We start from the raw sequence: 24,214 nt of genomic DNA, 5'->3' as shown, positions 1-24,214 counted from the left end.
GGGCTCATAGATCATTGTGCCATAAGAAATCCAGTAATAGATGTTATGGAGGACAAATCATATTCTAATGCAGTAGACTGGAAACACTGTGATTACGACATACATTATTACATCCTAAATCAAAGACAATCGAGAGACTGTTCTAAAGTTTTCAGGATTTTACTGAGTCTGACTTGGATTTTCTGGGTTTAGGGTTGGTGGTATGGGATCATCACTCTATCTTCCAGAGGCAGGCAGGACTCTAGTTACTCAGGATTTTGGGGTCTTTCAGGTATTATTAGAAAGATGGAGTGTGATCTGAGTCCCTGACACACTGTTATAAAGAAGTCTTGAAGTGGAGATCCATTTATACAGATTTAATTTTTTTTTTAGCCTAGTATAGTAACTAAAAACATGGAGCTAGGAAGATAAAGCCATAACCATGGAATCTAAGGTCACATGATTGACTTTTGTCAAGACTGGAGTAAGGTAATATACCCATATATGTTGAGGAAATTGCATGTGAAAAGTATTAAAGAGCAGTGTGGTGGTCTTCCAGTTTCTGAGGTTGGGTGGTAAAGAAGTTGATGTCTTTGAACACTGGAGAAATGAATCTTTGGGCAGTGGTAGGCATTTTGACAATTTGTGGCAAAAAATCTGAAGTGAGAATATTTAGGAATTAGGTCAAGGTCCTGTGATCCTTGTATTGCTCTTGTCAGAAGTGCTGCGCATCCCATAATAATGAGTAGCAATTATGAGGACTTACTACTCGGATTGCAAAGAGGTAACTCAGTCATGAGGTTTTGCATTATTTGTTCTTAGAGTTGAGACATAGAAATTGTAACATAGAGGTCATTAAACTGAGAGACATAAGATTCTGTATGTTAATCTAACCAATTATTTGGTATTTACCATCTTAAAAGAATTGTATTCACTGTTTTTACCCCGATTCCCTGACTAATTTCAGCCATTTAGTCGCATCTATATGTTCTCTAAAGTTTTAAAAAATTTTTAACATTCATCCCATTATATACAGCTTTCACAATGATCATTTAAGGACATTGTTCATGGTTGGCTGATACAGACCATGAAATGTAATTGTATATGCCCATAAGCAAATAAGCAAATTACTTCCTTCTGGGAAAAGACTTCTGATCCATCTGTTTTCTTTCAGAGGGGGAGGTTCAGTCTTTATATATGAAGTATTTGAGAGTAGAGCTGCTTAGATGATATCGCTTTTCATGTGTTTATGTTTGAGTTGTTGCAATTTTTGTGTCACTGAATTCTTTCTCCTGAAATGATACATGTTTAGATACTGGTTTGTGCTGAGGTAGATGAGAGAATGACTTTGTACTGACTCTTGCACTCTGTTTCCAAGCCTGGATGAAAACTTGTAAAATGGGGTGTAGGGGGGTGGGGGTAGTTGTAGCAGTTCCAATAGGAACTTTTGAGCCAGCAAAATTTAGATCTAAAAATTCAAAATAAAACACTACCACTTGTTGCATGAGATGCCCTTTGAAACGAAGGAAAGAAGGCGGGATGAATAAGGAAGGAAAGAAAACCAGCACAATGAAGAGAACCTTTTCTAGATCCACAAATGAAAACTGAAGGAATTTCCCATGAACTGCTAAGCCCTCAATTTAGTATATTGTAGGAGCACTTCCTAATTGGAAAACTTACAAAGAAAATATGCTTAAATAATGACCATGAATATCACATTAACCATTTTTAGAAAAATTGTATTCCTTAATCATTTCAAGTCTATTTCAAGTACAGTTAGGAAGAAAAGTGGTTCTAGTAGTCATGTATTTATTCAGTTTTCCAGCTTCCTAGTTCCCTTCAAAGCATATGCTCTGTTTACTTTCCATTTGCTGAATTTGCATTTCCATTGGTTAAAGAACAAACTTTTGTCTGATTTTTAAAGATTAGCAGTAGGCTATGGGAACATATTTGAGACTAATGTGCAATCATCTCCATGAAACAATATTTTTACTATAATTTGAATGACACATTGTTTCTGAAAGCTAGTTAGCTATATTTTTAGTGGAATAGATTGTAGGGGTGAATGTGTAAAGCACCTGTTGTGGAAAAATGCACAAAGCAGTACAGAAATGGTGGTTCATTTACTGTCCATTTGGAGGCAGAGCAGCCCTGAGGAGTATTTTTTCCTTTTCCTCATATTAGAATGAATGACTTTCACATGTAACCTGAAATTGGGGACTGGAAGGTAATGGATGGGGTCCTACCCCATAATAGTACTTATTAGCATCTAGAAGGATTTATAGCCTCCTGTTTCAGGAGGGGAGGGTATGAGCAACATCTAGTTTGTATGTATGTTAGCCTATCAAATGAAAGGCTGAATTTTAAAGAAACACATTTTAGTTTTTTTTCTTTCTTTTTGGTAGTATATGTAGAGCGGCTTGCAGATAGTAAATGCATCAAAGACATTGCTAAATGCAATTTTGTAAGTGACTGTATCAAGTAAATTCTGAAAGTCAACATACTACATAGAAACAAAGGCTGCAAACATCATTGTATCATTCTGTATCCCTTTTAGGTGTGAAACCAATGTCGGTTCCAGCTATATTTGATACAATAGCGAAGACATTGGCCCCGAGTCATCACATGACGGGTAGATATTATGTTTTTCAGATTTGGAGGAATAGGCATCCTGGCTCATTATTGAAATGTTACGAATAAATTGATAGAGTTTTTAATAGTATCAATCAAATTGATATTTACAGAAACATGTTGCATAAAAAAAAGTTATTCCTCATTCCAAGTCAAGTGAAAAACAAAATGCTGATGGCTTTTTCCTCCATTATTTGCTGCTTCCCCTAGCAGGGTGCCCTGGCCTTTCCTACTCAATTCTGCCACAAATATCACTTTAGTTCTGTTTTCAGCTATATTAAATAGTGAAGTATTGTTTATGCTATTGCTCAGATAGCAATGCATTGGGATACAGCCATCCAGTGAGTACTGACTTACAGTTTTTTTTAAACACACCTTTTTTAATATAATATAATGTGCTCTTGTATGTTGCATTACTTTTTTTTTTTTGTTGGTCACAAAGCCTCAGTCAATGCATTAACATTTACCAGTTGCTGTGTTGATTCTGCATTTGGCATATGCTATGTTTGCAGCTATTCCAGTCTGCTGGTAATGTTCTGAAATTAGGTATTGTTTATGTATATGTCTTTGCATAATTGATTTACAGAGCCTTTCCTTCTGTTGGGTCATTGCTACTGAATATTATACAGCACAACTTAGAATCCTTCGGGTGTCTGATGGCTTACAAGTTGTGTATGCGTTGATGTTTAGCTCACAGTAAGTAGATCTTGACCTGAAAAATAAAACTCTGCTTCAAAAGCCTTTTCTCATTTCATAGAATCATAGAATCGTTTTGATTGGAAAGGACCTTTAAGATCAAGTCTAACTGTTAACCTAGCGCTGCCGAGTCCACCACTAAACCATGTCCCTGAGCACCACGATGTTTATACCTTGGCTTTTTAGTGCTCAGAATGATTTTATACTTCAGCTTTCTGCGTGTATTTGGATATTTTTCAAATTTCCCGCCAAAAATAATGCTATCCTTTTTATTGGAGCACTCTTGATAGTTGAGCAGGTACTATTACACCCTACCCAATTTGTAGTTCATTCAGTATTTGTGAGGAGATGGAGGGGAGAGGCATAAACTTCTCTTTCATTCCCTTAAAGACCTTCTAAAGTCTTAGCTCAAGAACTTTGACTTTGATAAATTTAGTGCACTTTCATTTCCTGCTTATTTACAAATCATTGAATAGTATGCAAACAATTAGGAAGTAAGTACTAGCTTTCTTAATAGTTAATCTGGCATCAAGTGAAGAATGGAAAGAAGGGGGTTAGTTTCATGCAGTAGAACACTCCTTTCCAGAAAGCATATAAATGCAATGGTATGCTCCAGTGTTCACATCAGGTATTTATGAAAGAGATAAAGCAAAGGTAAAAGATGCAGTTCTATTCATAAGATGCAGCCTCAGCACATGCAGGGGGAAAAAAAGCTGAGTTTAGTTTCTGTGCTTTTTCAACAAGTATATATGCATGATTGTCAAAGTTTCTAAACGAATGCAGGTCAGTAAATAAACCAATTTAGGACAGCAAATAGTATATTCATAGTCAGGGGTTATCTTCATGGAATCATTCCAGAAATGGGATTTTAAAAAAGAAATTTTGTTGAGTAATTTCCACACAGATTTTTTTTTTATGAGTCCTAAAAGCTAACCCACTGTCTTCCAGAATATGGAATTTAATATGCTTGTAGTATCACAATGAAGAGACATGACAGGTAAGTAGAAAGAACAACTTCTCCCCGTATTCCATGTATCCTTATATGAGGTAATAGGTAGAAATCATAAACTGTGATAGTGCCAGGCTCACGCTGTCCTTTCTTTGCTCTCCAGGCCACCTTCCTTTTTATTTTATCTTATCTTCTAATTACAGCCTACTAGCTGCAGAAATTGTTTACCAGATAATGATATTGGGAATATTTTTTTACCCATTTTTAGTGAGACTTAGAATTGGAAATCTAGTATTCACTACGTGACCGAATGGCAGTTCCAGAATTAGCCTGTGAACTGATGGTATGCCCATCGTGTCTTCTGTTTGAGAAAATGAATCTATATGAGTGGCTGTTAATCTGTGCTCACCCGTTATAAATACATGTTCTAGGTTGTTTACTCAGATTCTTTCTTCCCCTTAGAATTTTTTTCATGAAAAAGAAAAATATCCTAAAGTCATAAATATATTAGAGACCTTATGAAATAGAGAGTTTTAAATATAGATACTGAATGCCTATTAAGATATTTTAAAATGAAGTGTTCTTGGGCTTAACAAAAAGGAATTATTTTGTGGCCATTTTCTGTCTCTCTGCATTTTTTTTCCAAAAAATGTCTGAAGACCAGATGTTCTTTTTGAGCAGGGCACCATGTATCCTTGGGAAGTGGAAGATAACACTTTTTAATTCTCTGTTCAGCCTGCTTTATTCTCATGTTCCCAAACCCTACTGGGATAGATGCAGGGAACTAGAAACACTAAATGAGACTGCCAACATGACAACGTATGCTTCTATAATAAAAATATTCTTTAAAACAGTAACAGTTGTAGTCTTGTTCTGAAACTTTGTGCCAAACTCTGCTTTTTGCAAAACTCTCTAACTGCCTAATAAATGTGTGACATGACAGACTGAACTTGTGTACAGAATCTGTATGTTTCCAGTAGACTTCAGGTAATTTTATAAATGGCAGGAACCTGGTTGAAGTCTGGGGTTTAGCTGTCGTTTGATCCACAGAACCTTAATGCATGTGACAGCTGTTGAATCCCTGGAACATTAGAGTGAATCTGTACGCAGCATCTGATTTCATCCTTTACAAGTACAATCACAAATACCCTTAGCAATCCATTTCTAATCACTTTTTGAGAAGCATTCAAAAATGAGTTTTTCATCCCTTTATTGTCTGATAGCAACTTTGTCGTGTACAGGTTAACATCTTTGACCTCTTGATAAGGCAGCTCTGCTTTCAGGTTAGGATATGTGAATGAATTGAAAGTCTAAATGTGGAAGGAGGAAAAAAAAAAACACAAAAACAGCGAGGGGACTGTCTATGGTGGAGGAAGCTTTTAACTCACATTTGGTGATATTTAAGATATTACCTTAATTTTCTATCTTTATTTCTCCCCTTAAATAAAATCAGAAGTCACATTTGATTAGCTATCTGAATAATACATTTGTTTGTTTCTAAAACTGAAGTAATCTCATTTCAGTATTTAAGTGCATTTTTTTCCAGTGTTGATTTGTTTTACATAAGAAGAGTATGAAATATATTCATATATTTTCCTATTTTAATTTGTGTTTTAGGGAGTCCAATGCCATTTTGGTCTACTGATTGATAGCTTAGGGAATTTTTATATGCATGTACATTTATAGATGTACTTTAGAAATAACTGTTTTGTGTTACAGAGGGGTGCCGAAGTTGCCAGTCTAAGACTTGAATAAGTTAAACACACTTTGGTGTAGAAATACTGAGACAGTGTGGATGTACTTAGAGAAAAAAGTTCAGTGATTGCCTATGAATAGTTAAGAAAACTAATGTAATTGGTGTGATGTGAGATAGGCTCTACTGTGTAACACAGCTTTAAGGAGAAAAACATCACAAGTTTTGTATTAATTAAAGGAATAAACATACTGTTTTTCATAGAAGCTATTTGCTCTATTCTGCTAATACTGGTATTCGCTACCTGAAATACCAAATGCAAATACAAATATAAAAGGCGACACTGTTTTTATAATATGTGAAAATGTGTAAAGTTTGTGAGTATTTAGTATTTTCTCCGTACGTGTGTCAACACATGTGCATATGAAGATTCCCTAAAATACTACTGAACAGTACAAAATAATACTGGCATTAGTAATATGTTGTTTTCTTAATTACTTCATAGAGCTTATATGGCTTCACGTATAAAGCCATAAGATATTAGCATTAGAATAATTGACCAGGCTAATAATTTTCCTTTAGAAACATTTTTGTCATATTTGAGTTATAAAAGAATTAATCTGGTCCATTTTCAAAAACATTTCATCATTCTCGATTGAAGCAAACCAAAGAGTTTTCATCATCCCGAGAGAATTATATGGTTTAAGTGGGAAACTGAGCACTTGAAGCTGGTTTCCAACATTAAGTGCAGCTTTCAGTACTGTGAGAACTGTATTTAGCAAGACCTAAATTTCTGCAGTACATCTTTACTGGCTTTGAACTCTGCTATCAAATGTTCCTGTCATACTCATTCATTTCCCACCTCCTTATTGTAATTGCCAAATAGAGTTAGTATGTTAATGCACACCACGGGTTGTATAGCAAATGCTTCATGTCTATAGACTGAAATAGTATTAGATCTAGAAATAGTATTTAATATAGATATTAATTTTTTTTTAAGTAGGAAAAAATTTACATGATAACAGAAGTTACCTTTCATCTTGGGTGAATTATTGTGAAGTTTTTGGAAGTCATAAACCATGGAGTTTGCCCACTTACGGTTTGGTTCCTCTTAGGAATAAAGTCTGGCATTTGTACAGCACTGTACTCTGTCCTCCAAAAAAATAGATATCCAAATATGGGAGAGAACAGGTAATTTGAAAAGCTACCCTTTCGGATTAAACTTGTGACTGAAGGGTAATATGTAATCTAGTAATTAGATACGAATTCCAGTAAACTCAAATTTGCTGACTTCTGGTCTGTAATTCCAGTAGTGTATTTTTGCTTTCAAAACAAAGACTTTGTGATGATGAGCAGAACAAGTTAGTAACTGTGAATAAAAAGAAGACGATATACCTAATCGTTATTGTTTTATAGTGATCTTTTGTAATGTGCCCTTCAAAGCAGGGAACATGGTGAAGAAGCTCGTATTGTTTTACATGTCAACAAGTGGATTGTTGCCTTCTTGTAATGTTTTGAACTAAAACACCAACATTTGTGGCAGTGTAGCTGTTAAACATGTATTCACTGTAGTTTGAGTTTCTCTTATTTTTGAAAAACTGCAATGCTGTGGCTTTTTTTGTTGGCTGTCACGTTAAACCATTCTCTCCCACAGGAAAGGAGCATATATTGTGGTTTCCATAACTTAGCTGAGTGCATGTTAAAAGCCTTGCTTTCCAGATGGATTGGCTGACACTGTGCTCACTGTAGGTTTCTGTTATTAATTCTTACTCTTTGGTTTGTGTTTGCTTTTCCTCCACAGCCTCACCCCACCCTTGGATCAAGTAGGCTCCCTTTTCTGTCTGGGTAGTATGGGTGAAGGTGAAAAAGGATTTGAATAAGTAGTCCATATGTAGCTTTTCATTCTGCCCTATTGAGAACTCTCTTCCATTTGCAGTACCAGCAGGGTACTGCAGGTACTGTAGAGTAAATGCGATCCTTTCACTCTTCTTCACAAGGCAGAGTGCCACTAAAACCAGTTTGCTTCCTTTCAACCACCTTGTTGAAACAAATTGCGTACCGTGAATGTTTCTGCTCCACCTTGATGAATGTTTCTCCTCAACTCCATCATCTACCCCTTGATGAACACTTTCAGATAAACTGTGTCACCTTTTGCCGTTCTGAATTGCAAGGCCTGTATTTTATTTTCTGATCCATGGTAAGAACTCTGTTACCTTGGGGGAGGCGTGCTTCCTTTTGTGTCTTTTCCCTCTCTCATTCAAGGAAAGGATTTTCTTTTGGCTTTTTCTGAATCCCAGGTAGACCCAAAGCCCCTCTTCAAGGCTGAGGAGGATACAGTATATGATCTTCGACACCTGCCATTCTGAAAGGGAAGCAGTCATAGCTGCAGAGTTCTTCTTGTATGGTGACAGCTAAGTCTAGGACTTTTCCTTCAGTTCCTCCATAAAGAGCTCTCAAGCAGGAAAATCTTTTATTCCTTCAAGTGTTCTGTGGGTATTTTCCAGTTGTTTGACATTTTTTAATGCCTCCTCTCATAGAAGATAATATGCGGCAGTGCAATCTTGTATTCCACCAGCCAGGACAAGAAAAGCATTGTAAGCAGTCTGTAGAGGATACTTCCATCACTGCAGCAACTATGGGCAGTGGCCCTTCCAAACTATTGCTGCAGATGATGTCCATGAGCACACATGGGAGTCTTGAACTAGTCTTCATTGGCCATCTCTCTGTTCAGAGCCAGACTGATAGTCTTTCAAACTACATTTATGTCAAATAACATCAAAGGCTTTAGTACAGACTACAGGTGAGGGCTCTAGGATTTGATCTGCTTTATTGCCACAGCATAATTTTCCAGTTCTGTCCCTTTTCAGGGACCTATCACGATAGTCTTCTTAAATTGAAAGTATCTTCTATGTTGGTGAGTATTTTTAGAACCAATAACTGCATACCTCAGTTAGTACTGCAATACGTAATTCTTCCACTTACCACTCAACAGTGCTAGTGTAGCACTGTAAGGCAGTCCATATGCAAACAGATTTCATTTTCAAGGGCAACAGGTCTTTCAGGGTGGGATCTTTGTAAAAATTCATAGCCAGGATGTCAGTGTAGCTTAGCCATTATGCTCTGCTTTTGATCTGTAGAATGAAAACTTCTGGAATGTTTTCATTGAAACTTACTAAGAGTATTTTTTGCCTCTGAGGGTAAACATGGGATCTTAAAACAACTGGTACTACTGATGAGAAAAACTTGTCAAAGTAATATAAAATGACTTGTTTGTGTATCACAAGAGCCAACGAGTGAAACATGACTTTTGGGACGTGTACTTAGTATTGGAGATAATTATTATAATTAACTGTTGATGGGATTCCCTTATAAGGAACTTTCAATGCATGGGATACATCAAGATACAATTCATAAGACTGGGGTGAGGGTTATATTTTGGCAGATATGATGAAATATCAGCTTGGGCAGCTGAAGTATGTTTTTGTTAGATGTTTGTCACATTTTCAGCTTTTCTGCCTGAAGGTGGTATTGTTACTTTTTTTTTTTTTTTCCTAGATACAAGTATATGGACTAGTTCAACTTTTAAAGTTTTCTGGATACTGGAAATGAATGACATGCTAAGTTAGAGGATGCGTGGGATTTGTGTATACAGGATTAAAATCTTGCATTTTTAACTATTTATAGGACAACAGTCTCGGTGAAAAGTTAGAATTATTTTGAAGATGAGGGGTGGGTTTTTTGGTCATCTCTTCAAGGCAGGTAACTTTTCTAAGTTTCCTCCTGAAATGATTTGCTTAGAGCATCAGTAAATTACATTTAATGAATAAAAAATGTTAATATGTAACAATTGGGAAGCTTTACTGTATTTAAAATTTCAGTTGAACACACAGAGAATTTTCAGTATTGAGGAATGCATTCAGTGACTTACTCTGTAAGTTCTTCCCATGTACACATGCACTGAAATAACTAAGGACCTGAAAATTAAAATGTCAACAGAAATACATGCTATTTGCAATTGGACTATCAAAAAAAACTTTGTTGGTAGTTGCAGGAGACTTATTTTTAAAAAATCTGGTTTGTGTCATATGGAACTGTGGAAAGTACAACATTAACAAGATAATTTGCAGGGAGGGAGGACAATGCAAATGATAGTCTTTATTCTTGGATTCATTAAGGTTTTATGGAAAGAACTGCATACTCGTAAACCAAAGTAGAACTATGTAGTTTGCATTTGAAATAATATGTCTGTGCAGTTGGAAGTTACTTTGGTTATATGCTTCCATACCATGGTTTAAGAGTTCTCCCTTGTTACACTGTGTCCATGAGCTGCTAATTCGTTAATAAGAACCTACCGTAAAAATATCCCCTCTTTAGGGTCAAAACTTGAATATTGAAATCACTGATTGTTTTGTTGTTAGTAAGCTTTACATGCTATGGTATCATCTATTTTAAACTGAGAACTAATTGCAGTAGTTAACTGGAATTCCCTGATAGTGAAATTTTCTCCTACTTAGTATGGTTTGTAATACTGACGCCCCCTAAATGAAACTTTTCTAGTTCTGGAGTTTTCAAAATTATTTACGAATTGGTCACATATTATCAAATTTTACAGTGTATGTGTGTGCCTTATATAATCACATAAGTGTTACCATTATAACAGAGTATATACTTAACGATTGCGCAACTTCATACATCGTTTGGCATCATGAAACCTATTGTGTTGAGGTGTAGATGTTACTAAAGCAGTATGGTCTCTTTATCTGCAAAGTACTGTAAAAAAAAAGTTTAGAACGTACGTAAACATGAAGATACAGAAAATCAATACTTTAACAGTGTAAGTGTTCTAGTTATCATTCATTTATAATGTCACTGGAATATTTTTCATTAAATAGTGTTTTTGTTCCAAATTAGTCATTTATGGATCCTTAAAATTACATTATTATGATATTGAATTAATACAAAAATCTAAGGTTTATATTTCCAGTATATTAAGCAAGCAATTTACAAGTTGTTCGCACTAGGAGAGGCTAGAAGGGCAAAGGGACTTCTCCCAGCTTAGTTTCTTCTGTATGCTTTCTCCCTTGGAGCTCTCGGGTACAGGATGACTGGAGAAGTCATGTAGTATGGCAGTTTATCTGCAGGCTAGCGTGTTTCTGACTTAAAGATGGGCTCTGCAGTCCAGTCACAGTGAAAGGTGGCACTTGTGCTGCAAGAGAGGCAGTAGGCTGGAGCCAAAAGTAATTTAGTCCTGAGAAGTCTATCATGTCTCAGGAACTAGGAGAATTCCAGCAGATGATCCATCTACATTAGTGATTTAGCATCTTGGAGAGCTTTCTTTTGGTGCAAATTGGCATTGCATCTAGACTTGGAGTCCTGCTGCATGCAGTCACAGAATCACAGAATCAACCAGGTTGGAAGAGACCTCAGGGATCATCAAGTCCAACCGTTGCCCTGACACCACCCTGTCAACTAGACCATGGCACTAAGTGCCATGTCCAGTCTTTTCTTAAACACCTCCAGAGATGGTGACTCCACCACCTCCCTGGGCAGCCCATTCCAATGGCTAATAACTCTTTCTGAAAAGAAATTCTTCCTAATGTCCAACCTGAACCTCCCCTGGCGAAGCTTGAGGCTGTGTCCTCTTGTCCTATCGCTAGTTGCCTGGGAGAAGAGGCCGACTCCCACTTCACTACAACCTCCCTTCAGGTAGTTGTAGACTGCAATAAGGTCACCTCTGAGCCTCCTCTTCTCCAGGCTAAACAACCCCAGCTCCCTCAGCCGTTCCTCGTAGGTCAGACCCTCCAGACCCTTTACCAGGTTGGTGGCCCTCCTCTGGACTCGCTCCAACACCTCAACATCTTTCTTGAAGTGCGGGGCCCAGAACTGGACACAGTACTCAAGGTGCGACCTCACCAGTGCCGAGTACAGAGGGACGATCACTTCCCTAGACCGGCTGGCTACACTAAATGAAGTGTCGTACAGATGTGCTGAAAGCTGTTTGTCTCCTGGTGGAGCCAACCCTGGAAGTTGCACACTAGGAAGCCTTTCAGAGTGCCTTGCCTGCAGTGTGGACACGAGGGCTTCCAGCAACTGGCTCTGCTTCTGCATAGGATGCTTCTAGGACTGACATTTGGCACAAACTTCTTTGCCAGTAAAGATGCGATGTGGATACCCCTGAATTCATCACAGCAAATTGAACCCCGATCCTTCCCTCCATGTACTGCATCACTTGGTAATGTAGATGTTTGCATTGTGCTCAAGTGGCAGTGGAGTAGCCCCTAAGAGTGAAAGTATATAGCAGGCTGGTGATCTAGAGCCTTGGAAGACAGGGCAGATGTTTCCTAACTTTTGGCTAGTATAGTCCTGTATAATACCAAATACTTGTCTTTCCTGTACATGTAAATGAGGGGAGCTCTGTAACCCCCATTGTATGCACCTTATGCCAGAAATAGCTGTGTCATTCATCTGGTCAAAACTGTTGCCTGTTATTTTTAAGTGTATGTTGTGTTGCATGTTATCCCTTTTGGTGTGTCCTGGGCAGCTGGCTTTCATTCAGGGAAGTTTTTAAGTATATGCTGGATGCCATTAGGTGTATACTTAAAATTCTTGACTCATTTGGAGTCAGCTATTAGGAGAAGCTGGATAAGAGTGGAATTCTGGTCAAACATGTGATCTGCTTCTGCTCTTTCTCTGAAGCAGTCATTACGCATCTTTTAATTCCACATTTTCTGGTTTCTTTTCTGTGCTTTCGTTCAAATGAAGTACTACAGACTTGTAGAGTTTAGACCGAAGTTCACTGTTAGTACATACAGGTATAATGAGAGGATGTTGTCGTGATTTTCTCTTTCAAGAAAATCTAAGTCATCTTCAGAAAGCAAAGTTGAGCTAAACTGGAAATGAGAAAAGATTATGTATACTTTATAAAACAGTTTAAGGTAACTTTTTGTTTTGTAACAAATCAATTTACTTACTACAATATGAAAAAAGCAAGCTTCCTGGGGTTTAATGTTATTCAGAGTAATGTCAATGCTGCTGTTGCTGGGGGGTTGTGTTTACTGTTCATAGCATAGCAGGTAACATTACATTTTTACTTTGACAGAAAGAAAAACTATGGAGGGGGTATTGTCAAATGCAGTGTTTCCCTCTGAGCAAGTTTTTCGTTTTCCTTTTATGTGAAAAACAAATGATTGTAAATGCTCAAGAGGAGATCTAGGATTTTAAGTACTCCTAGTGAGCAGTTTTTGGAGCTCTGTTTTGGAGTTTCATGATCTGTTTGAACATCAAGTCTTTGTATCTTTTTAAACTAAAGGGTGTCTTGAATAGATGCACTTCTTACCCTTTATGCCACCTTTCATCTCTCATGCATACCTTCTCAATTTCACTTTTTATAATAATTTTTTTGGCATAAAAGCAGAGGGCTATTCTTTTGGCTGGTTTTACAATAGGAGATAGACATGTGCCTCCACATATGTTTTGGAAAGCATGATTACTTGAGATGAAAAAAAGTCACAGATAAATAAAAGCATTGCAATAGCTACTATTGAAATAATATTTTTTCACGCAGCTAACACATTTGTGTTCTGCCAGTCTGTGAAATGGACTTCAAAACATTCTGTCATGGCTTTCTGTCTAAATTTTTATATGTTTCAGTGGATTCAGAGTACACTCAATAAATTTCACTGGTACATGTATGTGTGTTTTCAGATATAAAGAATGATACTATAAATCTAAATCACCACATAATACGTGTAGTCTCCAATTAGCTTTTGTGCCACAACATCTGCATGAAAAGACTTACATAAAATTTGTCTAGGAGTTTGTGGAATAATCTTTTAACATATTTATTGATCGTTTTACGTCACTATGAGCAATATTGCCAAATTACCTTAATTTTTTTCTGTTATATTTAAATTTTCATTAATTTAAGGTCCAAACCTGTGTAGTATGGCTAAATATTTCCTTAGTAATCTGTGTCTGAATTAAGAATATTCTGAAAGTTTTCTTTTTTTTTTTTCCTAAGGATATGGCCCTTGTTGCTCCTGAAGCACCTTCAGAACAAGCTAGAAGGGTTTTCCAGACATATGACCCTGAGGGTAAGGCCTGTACTTCTTGCTGAAATAAGATTTTTTTTAATTGAAATGTACTCATTCACTAGAGACAAATTCAAAATAGGAATGAATACTGCATTGCATAGGGTATCGCTTCAAAAATAGGACCATTATTTTCTAAAATTTGTTCCAAATACTGCACTTTCAAATCCATTGTCCTTTCCATGCCAGGGTAATATGCTGTTTATACCTGAGCTGATTAAGAGAGGAATGAAATACTTAGTACTTAAAAAGTTTTCAATACAGTAGTCAGTCTCCAAGTGACGTGAAGAAATGTTCTGAGAATTCAGTAGTAAGGAAAGTTGAGTACAACATTGTGTAATGGGAAGTAGAGTTCTTAGAGCATGAGCTTTTTAACCTTGTATTGTTCTTTGTAATTAACATAAAGCTTAAATATAACTTGATTTCATTACATTATTTTATATATATTATATATATACACATTATATATATTATATATATTATATTGTATTTCATTACAATGATTACATTACATTTTCATAAAATAACTAAACTGCTATGATTGCATTCTTCATGAAATTTTGTTCTTGAATGTATGTGGCATACACAGAAAATTTTCTTGTGTTTTGGAAAACAGAGGATGTCTGACATACTATTTTAACTAATCAAAAGGGAAAAAATGTATAGTTATTATCCCAAGGTATCTAGTGGAGGTTGGTGTAAAGAGATTGAATTCTTAGCAAGTATCAAGCTTGTAAGTGCATGAATGATAAACCCAGTTTCTGTATGGCACTCTTTTTTTTTAAGTGGGAGAGAAGTGTTTGAAAACTATGTTCCTTCTAGAACACCACCATTTGTTTGCAAATTTTAGAGATAAAGATATGCGGTGTTTGTATTTTTGAGTAAAATTAGTGCTCCTGGAAAGCATTTTGTTTCTTTTCCTAATGAGAAGCTTTGCTACTTCTTCAGACAATGGTTTTATACCTGACACTCTGCTAGAAGATGTAATGAAGGCTCTGGACCTTGTTTCAGATCCTGAATAGTAAGTATAATAAAATTTAAATATTACAGAAGTATCAATTAACCACATATTAATTATAATTTAGGGTTTTTTTCTGGATTCACTTAACCACATATCAATTCTAATTTAATGGTTTTTTTTTCTGGATTTTCTCTAGTTTGCATTCTGGGCACAGAATGTTCTTTTGAAGTGTTTAAGCCAGCTTTAAATTAAATGGGAGGAATTCAAATTATAATGTCTCTAACTTTGGTAGTGATAACTAGAAGACAAAAAACCCCTCAAACCTAATGCATTACTATATGTTGAGGAGATAGTAGTGAATTTATTTCTGTATGTTAATGAGGGTGAAACTGTGTGACAAAGAGCCAAACAATCGAGGTACTCAGAGGCAGATTAGCATTGGATTACCACTGGAACTATCTACAGAGTTTGAAGCTGAAACTGCTCGGTTACGCTTTGGTTTCCACCAACACTCAGTACCTTGTAGTGTTTATAATTGTCATTTGTTTCCAGAAATGACACTTTGATTCCTAGGATTAGAGTTAAAACTATCAAATGAAAAAAGGTAGTTTATCTGAGATCTTATGTGGACAGACAGGACTAATATTCAGTGGCAGCAGTTAACCTTCGGAGTCAAAGCTTACCATGTTTTGCCACTAAATGCTTAACCCAGAAAGGAGAGCTATGTGCTTGAACTTTTTTATATCCACAAATGATGGTTCTGCTCTTTTGTAAACATATGGTGTAGTTTATTGGGGTCTAAATTGGTTGTTCTTGTAGAATGGCTGTGGAGACTGCAAGTTTACTTACCACAGCCATCTGAAATTTGATTGATGCCATTTTCTGTCCTTTCAAATGTTACAAAGTACAACAAAGTTTACTGAGCTGTTTTCTGTGGAGAATAGGAGTGAAAATTGAAATCAAAAGACACCCAGGAAACTAAAAACCAAAGAAAATACAAGACAAAAAGGCTAGCATTCATATTATGTCAATAAGTGGTGAAATCTGCAAAAGATTTTTTTAAAGGGAGGGAAGGAAAAAAGCCTTAGTTAAACAGGTCTGAGCAGCTTTCTTTTGGCCTTTTTGTTCTGCTGCCTCAATAAATCTGCAAAAGTCCTCTTTCCGCATTCAGCAATTTTTCTATTTGGCTGTTTGGCCTTCAGGGTGTTTGTGGCATGGCCCTGGCCTATTTGATTGTGCATAGCACATGGAATATAAGTTGATGTAGGAAGAGCCAGTCAGAAGGCCTGCTATATTGAAAAGCCATGATGTAACCATGGCATATTCAGTCTTGAAACATCTCCTCTTAAATAAAAAAGTTGTCAATATTACTGTCTTGAGGACCTACTCTGTTTTGGTTCTAGATGTCCTGTCTATTTAATGTGGAACACAAGTATAAATACCACATTTGAAATTCCATACAGGCTTTTCTCATTGCTTGCTTGCTTGTTTGTTTGTTTTTAAGTAAAATTAAAGGCATTGTTTCCAAGTGTACTATTTACATTTTTTAGTTCAAGAACTAAATGGAAATTCTTTGTGATTATTTAATCCAAGGCTTTAAGCTTCTCAGAATCTCAAGATGAATAACAGTCAGACCTGCTTAGAGTTTAATAATTATACAGGGGAAAACTTTGTAGAGCAGATGTGCATTAACAAGGTGGATTAACCATTCCAGTACTGAATGCCATTGCATGTGATTTTAGTAAAATTTTATAGTCTTTTAGTAAATACATCTGAGAACCCAGCTCTCTTGTTTTTGTCCATTTGTTTCTAAAAACCATCTGATACTCTTTAGGGCACCAATTTGAGTACATCTGGCAATCTAGGTTTAGCTGGTTTAAAACATTTTATGCTATCTGTCTGTTTAACCAGTGCTGGAGGCTTTTGTCCCCACACACATCTCAGCCATAACTGTACAAAGGCCATCAGTATCATCACCCCGGCATTCATAACCTCTTCAGCTAAGATGCTAGACTTCACACTGAAGTGACGGAAGGACATAGGCACACTTGTTTTGGTAGCTCTGCTGTAATATCAGTAACATTGAATGGCGTTAGCTATTTGTTGAATGAAAAAGCCTCAGTTGAAACATAGAGCAGTCAAATTTTATTAACTCTCCCCTCCTGCTTAATTGATTTAATTTTGTACACTGCCTATGCTTAAAAACTTAGTATGGCTCTGCATTTTTAAACAGTTTTTGTATTTCATTAGTGAGTATATAGCTTGCTTTAGTTTTATTACATAATTTTAAGTTCATTTTCAAAATTGTCTTTGCTTAAATCTGCCTTGGTTCTGTTTACAAACACAATATTTTTAGAACTCTGTTTCAGCATTTCAAGAATTTGAGCAAGTTTCAAACAGCTATTGAAATATCTTAAATTTTGTACTTTGAGAGCAGTAAGAATGAACAATAGAAGGATTAAAGTCCAGTATCATGCAAATCCTCAGTGCTAGATTCACTTGAGTAACGAAAGTTCTTTTTAGATATTAACATAGTTTATAGGATATCACATTCAGTTTTATGAATTTTAAAATCCCTCCTCCAAGGGCCTTAACAGAGCCACTCTCTTAAGAACTGTGTAGCATATTCTGTGTGTATTGAGGCAGAAACAAAAAGAAGCCAAATAATTTACTACTAGTACTATGTTAGGACGAAGAAAGGAAGCTACTTAAAAATGAAGACACGTAAGTGGTAGCCAAAAGGCTAAAATGCTTACACGCAACAATAATCAAAAAGAGCTTAGAAAGACACCTTCTGCCCGCAGCCCCTGACAAAGAGACAGAGGTGGTTAAAGGCCTAGGTGGTAAAAGAGGCTGCTATGAGAGGCTAAGACTGTGTCTTCTGAAAGGAAAACGTCGTGCCTACATGAAAAAAACAGGGAAGAACCTACATTTATGGAACATTAAATGTAAATACAACGTAAAGCAGAGTTAAAATCTTCTGAAGATTAACCTCCAAAGTTATAAAAGAAAAGCTAATAGTATTTTTTCTAAGCCAGTCAGAACCAGGAGACTTGCAAAAGTTTGTAGTTCTGATAGGTGATCCCCAATATTAAAAAATATTCAAAGTCAGTAAGAAAAGTGTAGTGAATTCCTCTTCATATTCACTGGGGAAGACAATAGGGAGTAGTTCTTATCTTCACTGGGGAAGATTACAGGGAGGTTTCCACGCTTAAGCCTTTTTATGGGTGGTCAGAGTAACTAAGAGTCTGAAATGTCAAGATAAGTCAAAAGTCCAATATTCTGAAGAAACATCAGAATAAAATTGCTGAGCTATTTGAATTTACATACCACTGTAAACTGTCATGGTACCAGCGAGTACCAGAATGAGAAGGTGACAAATGAACAACAGTACTTAGAAAAGGATTTGAAGGCCAGTCTGGGGAAAATTCACATGTAAATATTTCATGTGTAAACATGGGATAAGAAGGAAGGTTTTCTTGCAGATAAATAACTGATCAAAGGATAAAAATGACAGTTTTTCTTAATGGAGGGACTTCTTTAGAGGAATTTTACAGGAATTTGTATTAGGTCTGTGAAGTTCGTCATGGCACTGGTAAGGATTTGAAGGTAGGGATTAATGTGATAGTTTACTGCTGATACAAAAGTATTCAAGATGCTAAAAAATTATGTGGAAGAGCAGCAGAAGTTATTGGAAGACAGGGTAACAGAAGTTGCAATACAGTAAATGTAGACTGATTGCACATGGGATAAAAGTCTTGATTTTACATAGACATTGTTGGGCTGTGAACTAGATACTACCATTCAGGAAACAGATCTTAGATTTAAACCAATAGTGATAGACAGATGTATGGAGTGGGATTTCTAGGGATTATGCCATTGTATAAATGCATGATGTTTCTCTCCATCTTAAAAAAGAACATTATAGAAAGGTATCAGGAAGGCAACAAAGGCTAATCAAAGGTATAGAATGGCATTAGTACAAGGAAGAACTAGGTTAGGACTGTTCGACCTGGAAAGCAGAGACTACCATTGGCATGTAAGAGAGGTTTCTAAAATCAGGAGTTTCATAATAAATAGGGAATGATTGTTAATTGCTTCTCACAATACAAAAATGAAGTTTCATCAAACTGAATTATCAGGTGACAGGTTCAAAATAGGAGGAGATCCTTACTCCCAGAATCCTTAGTTAAATTTTAATTTTGTGAGTGGAGTTTATGAAATGCCACAAGTGTATATGGGTTCAAAGCCAATTAGGCACATGCATGGAAAGAAAAAATATATATCTTTGTGTTTTAGATACTGCCTCTCACTGAAGATGTCTTTGAACAGCAGACTGCTGGAAATGGGGAGGGTAAACTAAGGATATCACTGTATGTTTGCCCTGTTGTACTCTATCGTAAGCATCCACTACTGACCAATGTCAGAAGCAGGATACTGGGCAAGACGGTCTGTTGGTTTGACCCAATGAGGACATTCTTGTGTACGGTACAGCTTGTAACTTAGGCAAAAGGATAGGTAGATGCAATAAATGTTTAAGCAATCTGATGCCTGTAGAAATATGTTGCTTAGATATAAAGTTTTAATTGACATTCGTTTGTAGCGAGCTGAAATTATACCATATTCATGCAGTAAGGCTTTCAGATTAGTATTGTTAGTATTTTCATTATTTATTGTTTTTGGCTTCTTTGATATCAAGGACGTGATGTAAATAAGAAATGGGTCTGTTAATTTTATTTCAGTGTACGCAGAAAATCTTGGAGGCTTTTCAAATCTCCATTTAAAAACAGGTTGTTTGGCAGTTACGGAGCTGTATTTAAAAGATGACTGGTTTATGTATCTTAAGTTCAAGAATGCTTACAAGACAGCAAAATGCCTTTTGGGCTGTAAACCTGGTTTTAGATTATATGGGTTTCAAGTTATTTTACCAAATATGGTGGTCTTTCAGAATTATCACTTATTTAATTTAAAATAACAGATTACTTTTATTTAAAAATAACCATGTTTTGGCAACTTGCATGCCATTCTGGTGCAGTTGTCACTTAACTTAAAAATAGAATAGTATTGCTATACTTGGCAGCCAGTACTGTGGTAGCACAGCATAACTTAGTCATGCGAGAATAAAAATGTCTTACTCATACTTTTATATTCAATGTTTTTGTCGTAGTGTAAACCTCATGAAGACCAAATTAGACCCAGAAGGACTGGGCATCATATTACTGGGTCCCTTTTTGCAAGAATTTTTCCCTGAGCAGGTAATCAATATAGCTTTATTGCTGCAGAGCATTGTCTATTCTGTTTGTCTTTGAGATTCATTAAACACTTCCATCAATATCACAGAGGTATTTTTAATAATAAGTATTGCATTCATTTGACACAGCTGACCAGCAAATAACTTCTTGTATTACACAACAAACTGTAGACTTCCGTTTTGCCTAAGGTCCCATGATTTTTGTCAGCTTTACATATATAATCATTCTGTGTATGAAATTGAACTGGGTCCCTACTTAGTTCATCTGAGTTTAGTTTTTCTGAGAATAAATGACCATACTGTTTTTATCAATATTACAAATGTCTGCTGTAACTGCTAGCAAATGGGAAAAGGTTACAAACATATTTAAAACTATCTTTATGTATATGTCTAATAATGTAAAATTTTTGACAGTTTAACAAAAAGTCATGACACAGTTATATTTAGCATATGTGGAAGCCAGTATCTCCGAGGGTAATGGAAAATTATTTTCAAGCTCTCAGTCTGTTCCATATATTCATTAAGATAGCATCACCATTGAGAAGGATGTGTTAACCTAGCACTGCTGTCCTCTTCTCTCTTTGCCCTGGGTCACATTTTCCTGCCCTCATGCTGCCTTCCTCCTGCCACCGGGAACCTCTTTGTAGGGATATGTGGTAAACCGGAACAGAGAGCTGGTCCGGATGAGAGCTCTCTCTACAGGGTTCTGGAGGCTTGTTCAATGGCCATGCAAATGCTTGTATTGGCAGAAGAGAGAGGGTTTCCCCAGTGACAGAAAGATAGGCTGGTGAGGCAAGAGAAGGGCTGAGGGTACTTCTTTGGAGGCTTTTGTGGCTTCACATGTCACTGAAACTATATGGCTTAATTTTTACAACCAAGGAAATGTGAAACTAATATTTTTCAAATGCTTTCATCAAGACACTTTTTGTTAAGGGTTGTGCAGCACTGTTTGGATGTAGTATTCTGTACTGTGAAACACTCTTGTTCAGAAGACACTAGAGCTGCACTGCCAAAGATGGTAGGGGCTGAATACATTGTTAAGAGATGATTCATCATCTAGAGGAAAAAGAAGGAGTTACAGTGTTCATTTTATCCGGATTTACAGAATTATATCTGCATTGTGTATTTGCCAACTGTTTCTTCTTCCTTTCATTGGTATATCCAGAAGTGGAAATATCTTTACAATTGAATATAATTTAATCTTATTTCTTACAATTATATTACACTTACAAATATGGAAGACTCCAGTGCTTCATTTTAGGCCCCAGGTGCTTAGAATGAAGTTCAGAAAACGAAAGCATATCCTCCATAATTGGCTGTGCCTAAACTGTCCAATACTGTGGGACGTAGGTAGCTGGAGGAGAAAACAGCCATCGTATGGGGCTGCTGCCTCTGTTGCCCATTGCTGAAGGGCATCACTGACTGAAGAAGGGCAGCTGGAGAAGGGAGCATAGTGGAATCATGGGCAGATCCCTACCTTAGTCACCTAGAGAGCTGGTGCATGAGCTCTTTCCCTGCTGTAAAGTTGGAGCCCTCAAGTCAATGCCTGCCCGTCAAGTACTTCCCTGCTGCACGTGATTCCTCACCACTCGGTTTTGCCTGTGCTGTTGAACCTTCTCTGGCTCCAATACAAAACATGCAAAGTGTTACTGCCTTAAGGCTACAGTCTGAACAATCAGCACATTTTGGACTGGGACCTGCCAGTATCAGTTACTGAATGATTGCTGAGGGCACGGATATGTTGTCCAATCTGTCTGTGTTCTGAGGATCAGATAGCAGGAGCCCTTACCCATATTGACACCTCGTTCAGAATTCTTTCTGAAACTGAAATTCTGCAGAAATGAAGATGAATGTCTGTCTTTAAAATACTGTGAGGAAATAGCAGATGCCAGTGATGGTTGGAATTGTTGTTGTTCCCTTTTATACGATATTTGAACACATAGCTAGTGCTCAGGAGATCCAGATTCGATTCCTTCTTTGCTGAGAATATTCAAAACCCCATTCTTACTCTCCTTGAAAGTACTAAACTCCACATCAAAAGCAGGAGGGGATCTCAGCTTTCCTTTTCAAAGCTGTTGGCTTAGAAGAAAAATATTCAAAGATCATTCAGCCTGAGAGAGCAAGCCTAACTCTTCAGCACTTAGGGCAGTCACCTGGAGAGGGTGATTCCAGAATTCCCTGGTAGCCCTTTTTTGGGGAAACAATTGCTGCACACAGAATCACAGAATCAACCAGGTTGGAAGAGACCTCAGGGATCATCGAGTCCAACCGTTGCCCTGACACCACCCTGTCAACTAGACCATGGCACTAAGTGCCATGTCCAGTCTTTTCTTAAACACCTCCAGAGATGGTGACTCCACCACCTCCCTGGGCAGCCCATTCCAATGGCTAATAACTCTTTCTGAAAAGAAATTCTTCCTAATGTCCAACCTGAACCTCCCCTGGCGAAGCTTGAGGCTGTGTCCTCTTGTCCTGTCGCTAGTTGCCTGGGAGAAGAGGCCGACTCCCACTTCACTACAACCTCCCTTCAGGTAGTTGTAGACTGCAATAAGGTCACCTCTGAGCCTCCTCTTCTCCAGGCTAAACAACCCCAGCTCCCTCAGCCGTTCCTCGTAGGTCAGACCCTCCAGACCCTTCACCAGGTTGGTCGCCCTCCTCTGGACTCGCTCCAACACCTCAACATCTTTCTTGAAGTGCGGGGCCCAGAACTGGACACAGGATTCAAGGTGCGGCCTCACCAGTGCCGAGTACAGAGGGACGATCACTTCCCTAGACCGGCTGGCTACACTATTCCTAATAGAGGCCAGGATGCCATTGGCCTTCTTGGCCACCTGGGCACACTGCTGGCTCATGTTTAGCCGGCTGTCAGTCAGCACCCCCAGGTCTCTTTCCACCGGGTCGCTTTCTAACCACTCTTCCCCCAGCCTGCAGCGCTGCATGGGGTTGTTGTGACCGAAGTGTAAGACCCGGCACTTGTTCTTGTTGAACCTCATGCCGTTGGTCTCGGCCCATCTATCTAACCTGTCCAGATCCCTCTGTAGGGCCTTCCTACCCTCCAGCAGATCGACACTCCCACCCAGCTTGGTGTCATCTGCAAATTTGCTGAGGGTGCACTCAATCCCTACGTCTAGATCATCTATAAAGATATTGAACAGCACCGGCCCCAGAACTGAGCCCTGGGGAACACCGCTAGTGACCGGCCGCCAGTTGGACTTTGCCCCGTTCACCACCACTCTCTGGGCTCGGCCATCCAGCCAGTTTTTAACCCATCGAAGAGTCCACCCATCCAAGCCCCGGGCAGCCAGTTTGTCTAGGAGGATGCTGTGGGAGACAGTGTCGAATGCCTTACTGAAGTCTAGATAGACTACATCCACAGCCCTGCCCTCATCTACTAAGCGGGTCGCTTGGTCATAGAAGGAGACCAGGTTGGTCAAGCAGGACATGCCTTTCATGAATCCATGTTGGCTGGCCCCGATGCCCGAATTGTCCTGCATGTGCCGTGTAAGGGCACTCAGGATGATCTGTTCCATCACCTTGCCTGGCACCGAGGTCAGGCTGACAGGCCTATAGTTCCCTGGATCATCCTTCCAACCCTTCTTGTAGATGGGCGTTACATTTGCTAATTCCCAGTCAGCTGGAACTTCTCCAGTTAACCAGGACTGCTGGTAGATAATCGAGAGTGGTTTGGCAAGTTCATTTGCCAGTTCCTTCATTACTCTGGGGTGAATCCCATCCGGGCCCATAGCCTTGTGGGTGTCCAATTGGCACAGCAGGTCACTAACCACCTCCTGGATTACGGGAGGTTCACACAGCCCCCCACCCCTAACTTCAGGCTCTGGGGGCCGAGTCTCCTGAGGACAACCGGTCTTGACATTAAAGACCGAGGCAAAGAAGGCATTGAGCAGCTCTGCCTTTTCCTCATCCCCTGACACTACACTACCCTCCTCATTCAGCAAGTGGTGGA

At 37.9% G+C, this 24,214-nt stretch overlaps 1 protein-coding gene across 7 annotated transcripts in view; it reads left to right on the top strand.

The window, feature by feature from the left end:
• MINDY3 (MINDY lysine 48 deubiquitinase 3) overlaps positions 1-24,214 on the top strand; it is a 71,881-nt gene that overhangs the window by 42,479 nt on the left and 5,188 nt on the right. For all 7 annotated transcript variants that reach the window (XM_068404906.1, XM_068404907.1, XM_068404910.1 and 4 more), the window contains 3 exons: positions 13,969-14,041; positions 14,987-15,059; positions 20,167-20,254. In XM_068404906.1, coding sequence (XP_068261007.1) covers positions 13,969-14,041; positions 14,987-15,059; positions 20,167-20,254 — 234 coding nt within the window. The remainder of the gene's footprint in view (positions 1-13,968; positions 14,042-14,986; positions 15,060-20,166; positions 20,255-24,214) is intronic.

The sequence above is a fragment of the Nyctibius grandis genome, chromosome 7 (genome assembly GCF_013368605.1).
Source record: "Nyctibius grandis isolate bNycGra1 chromosome 7, bNycGra1.pri, whole genome shotgun sequence".
Classification (NCBI taxonomy): Eukaryota; Metazoa; Chordata; class Aves; order Nyctibiiformes; family Nyctibiidae; genus Nyctibius; species Nyctibius grandis.
Note: the sequence above shows the minus strand (reverse complement) of the source record. Positions and strands in the feature narration are given on the sequence as shown.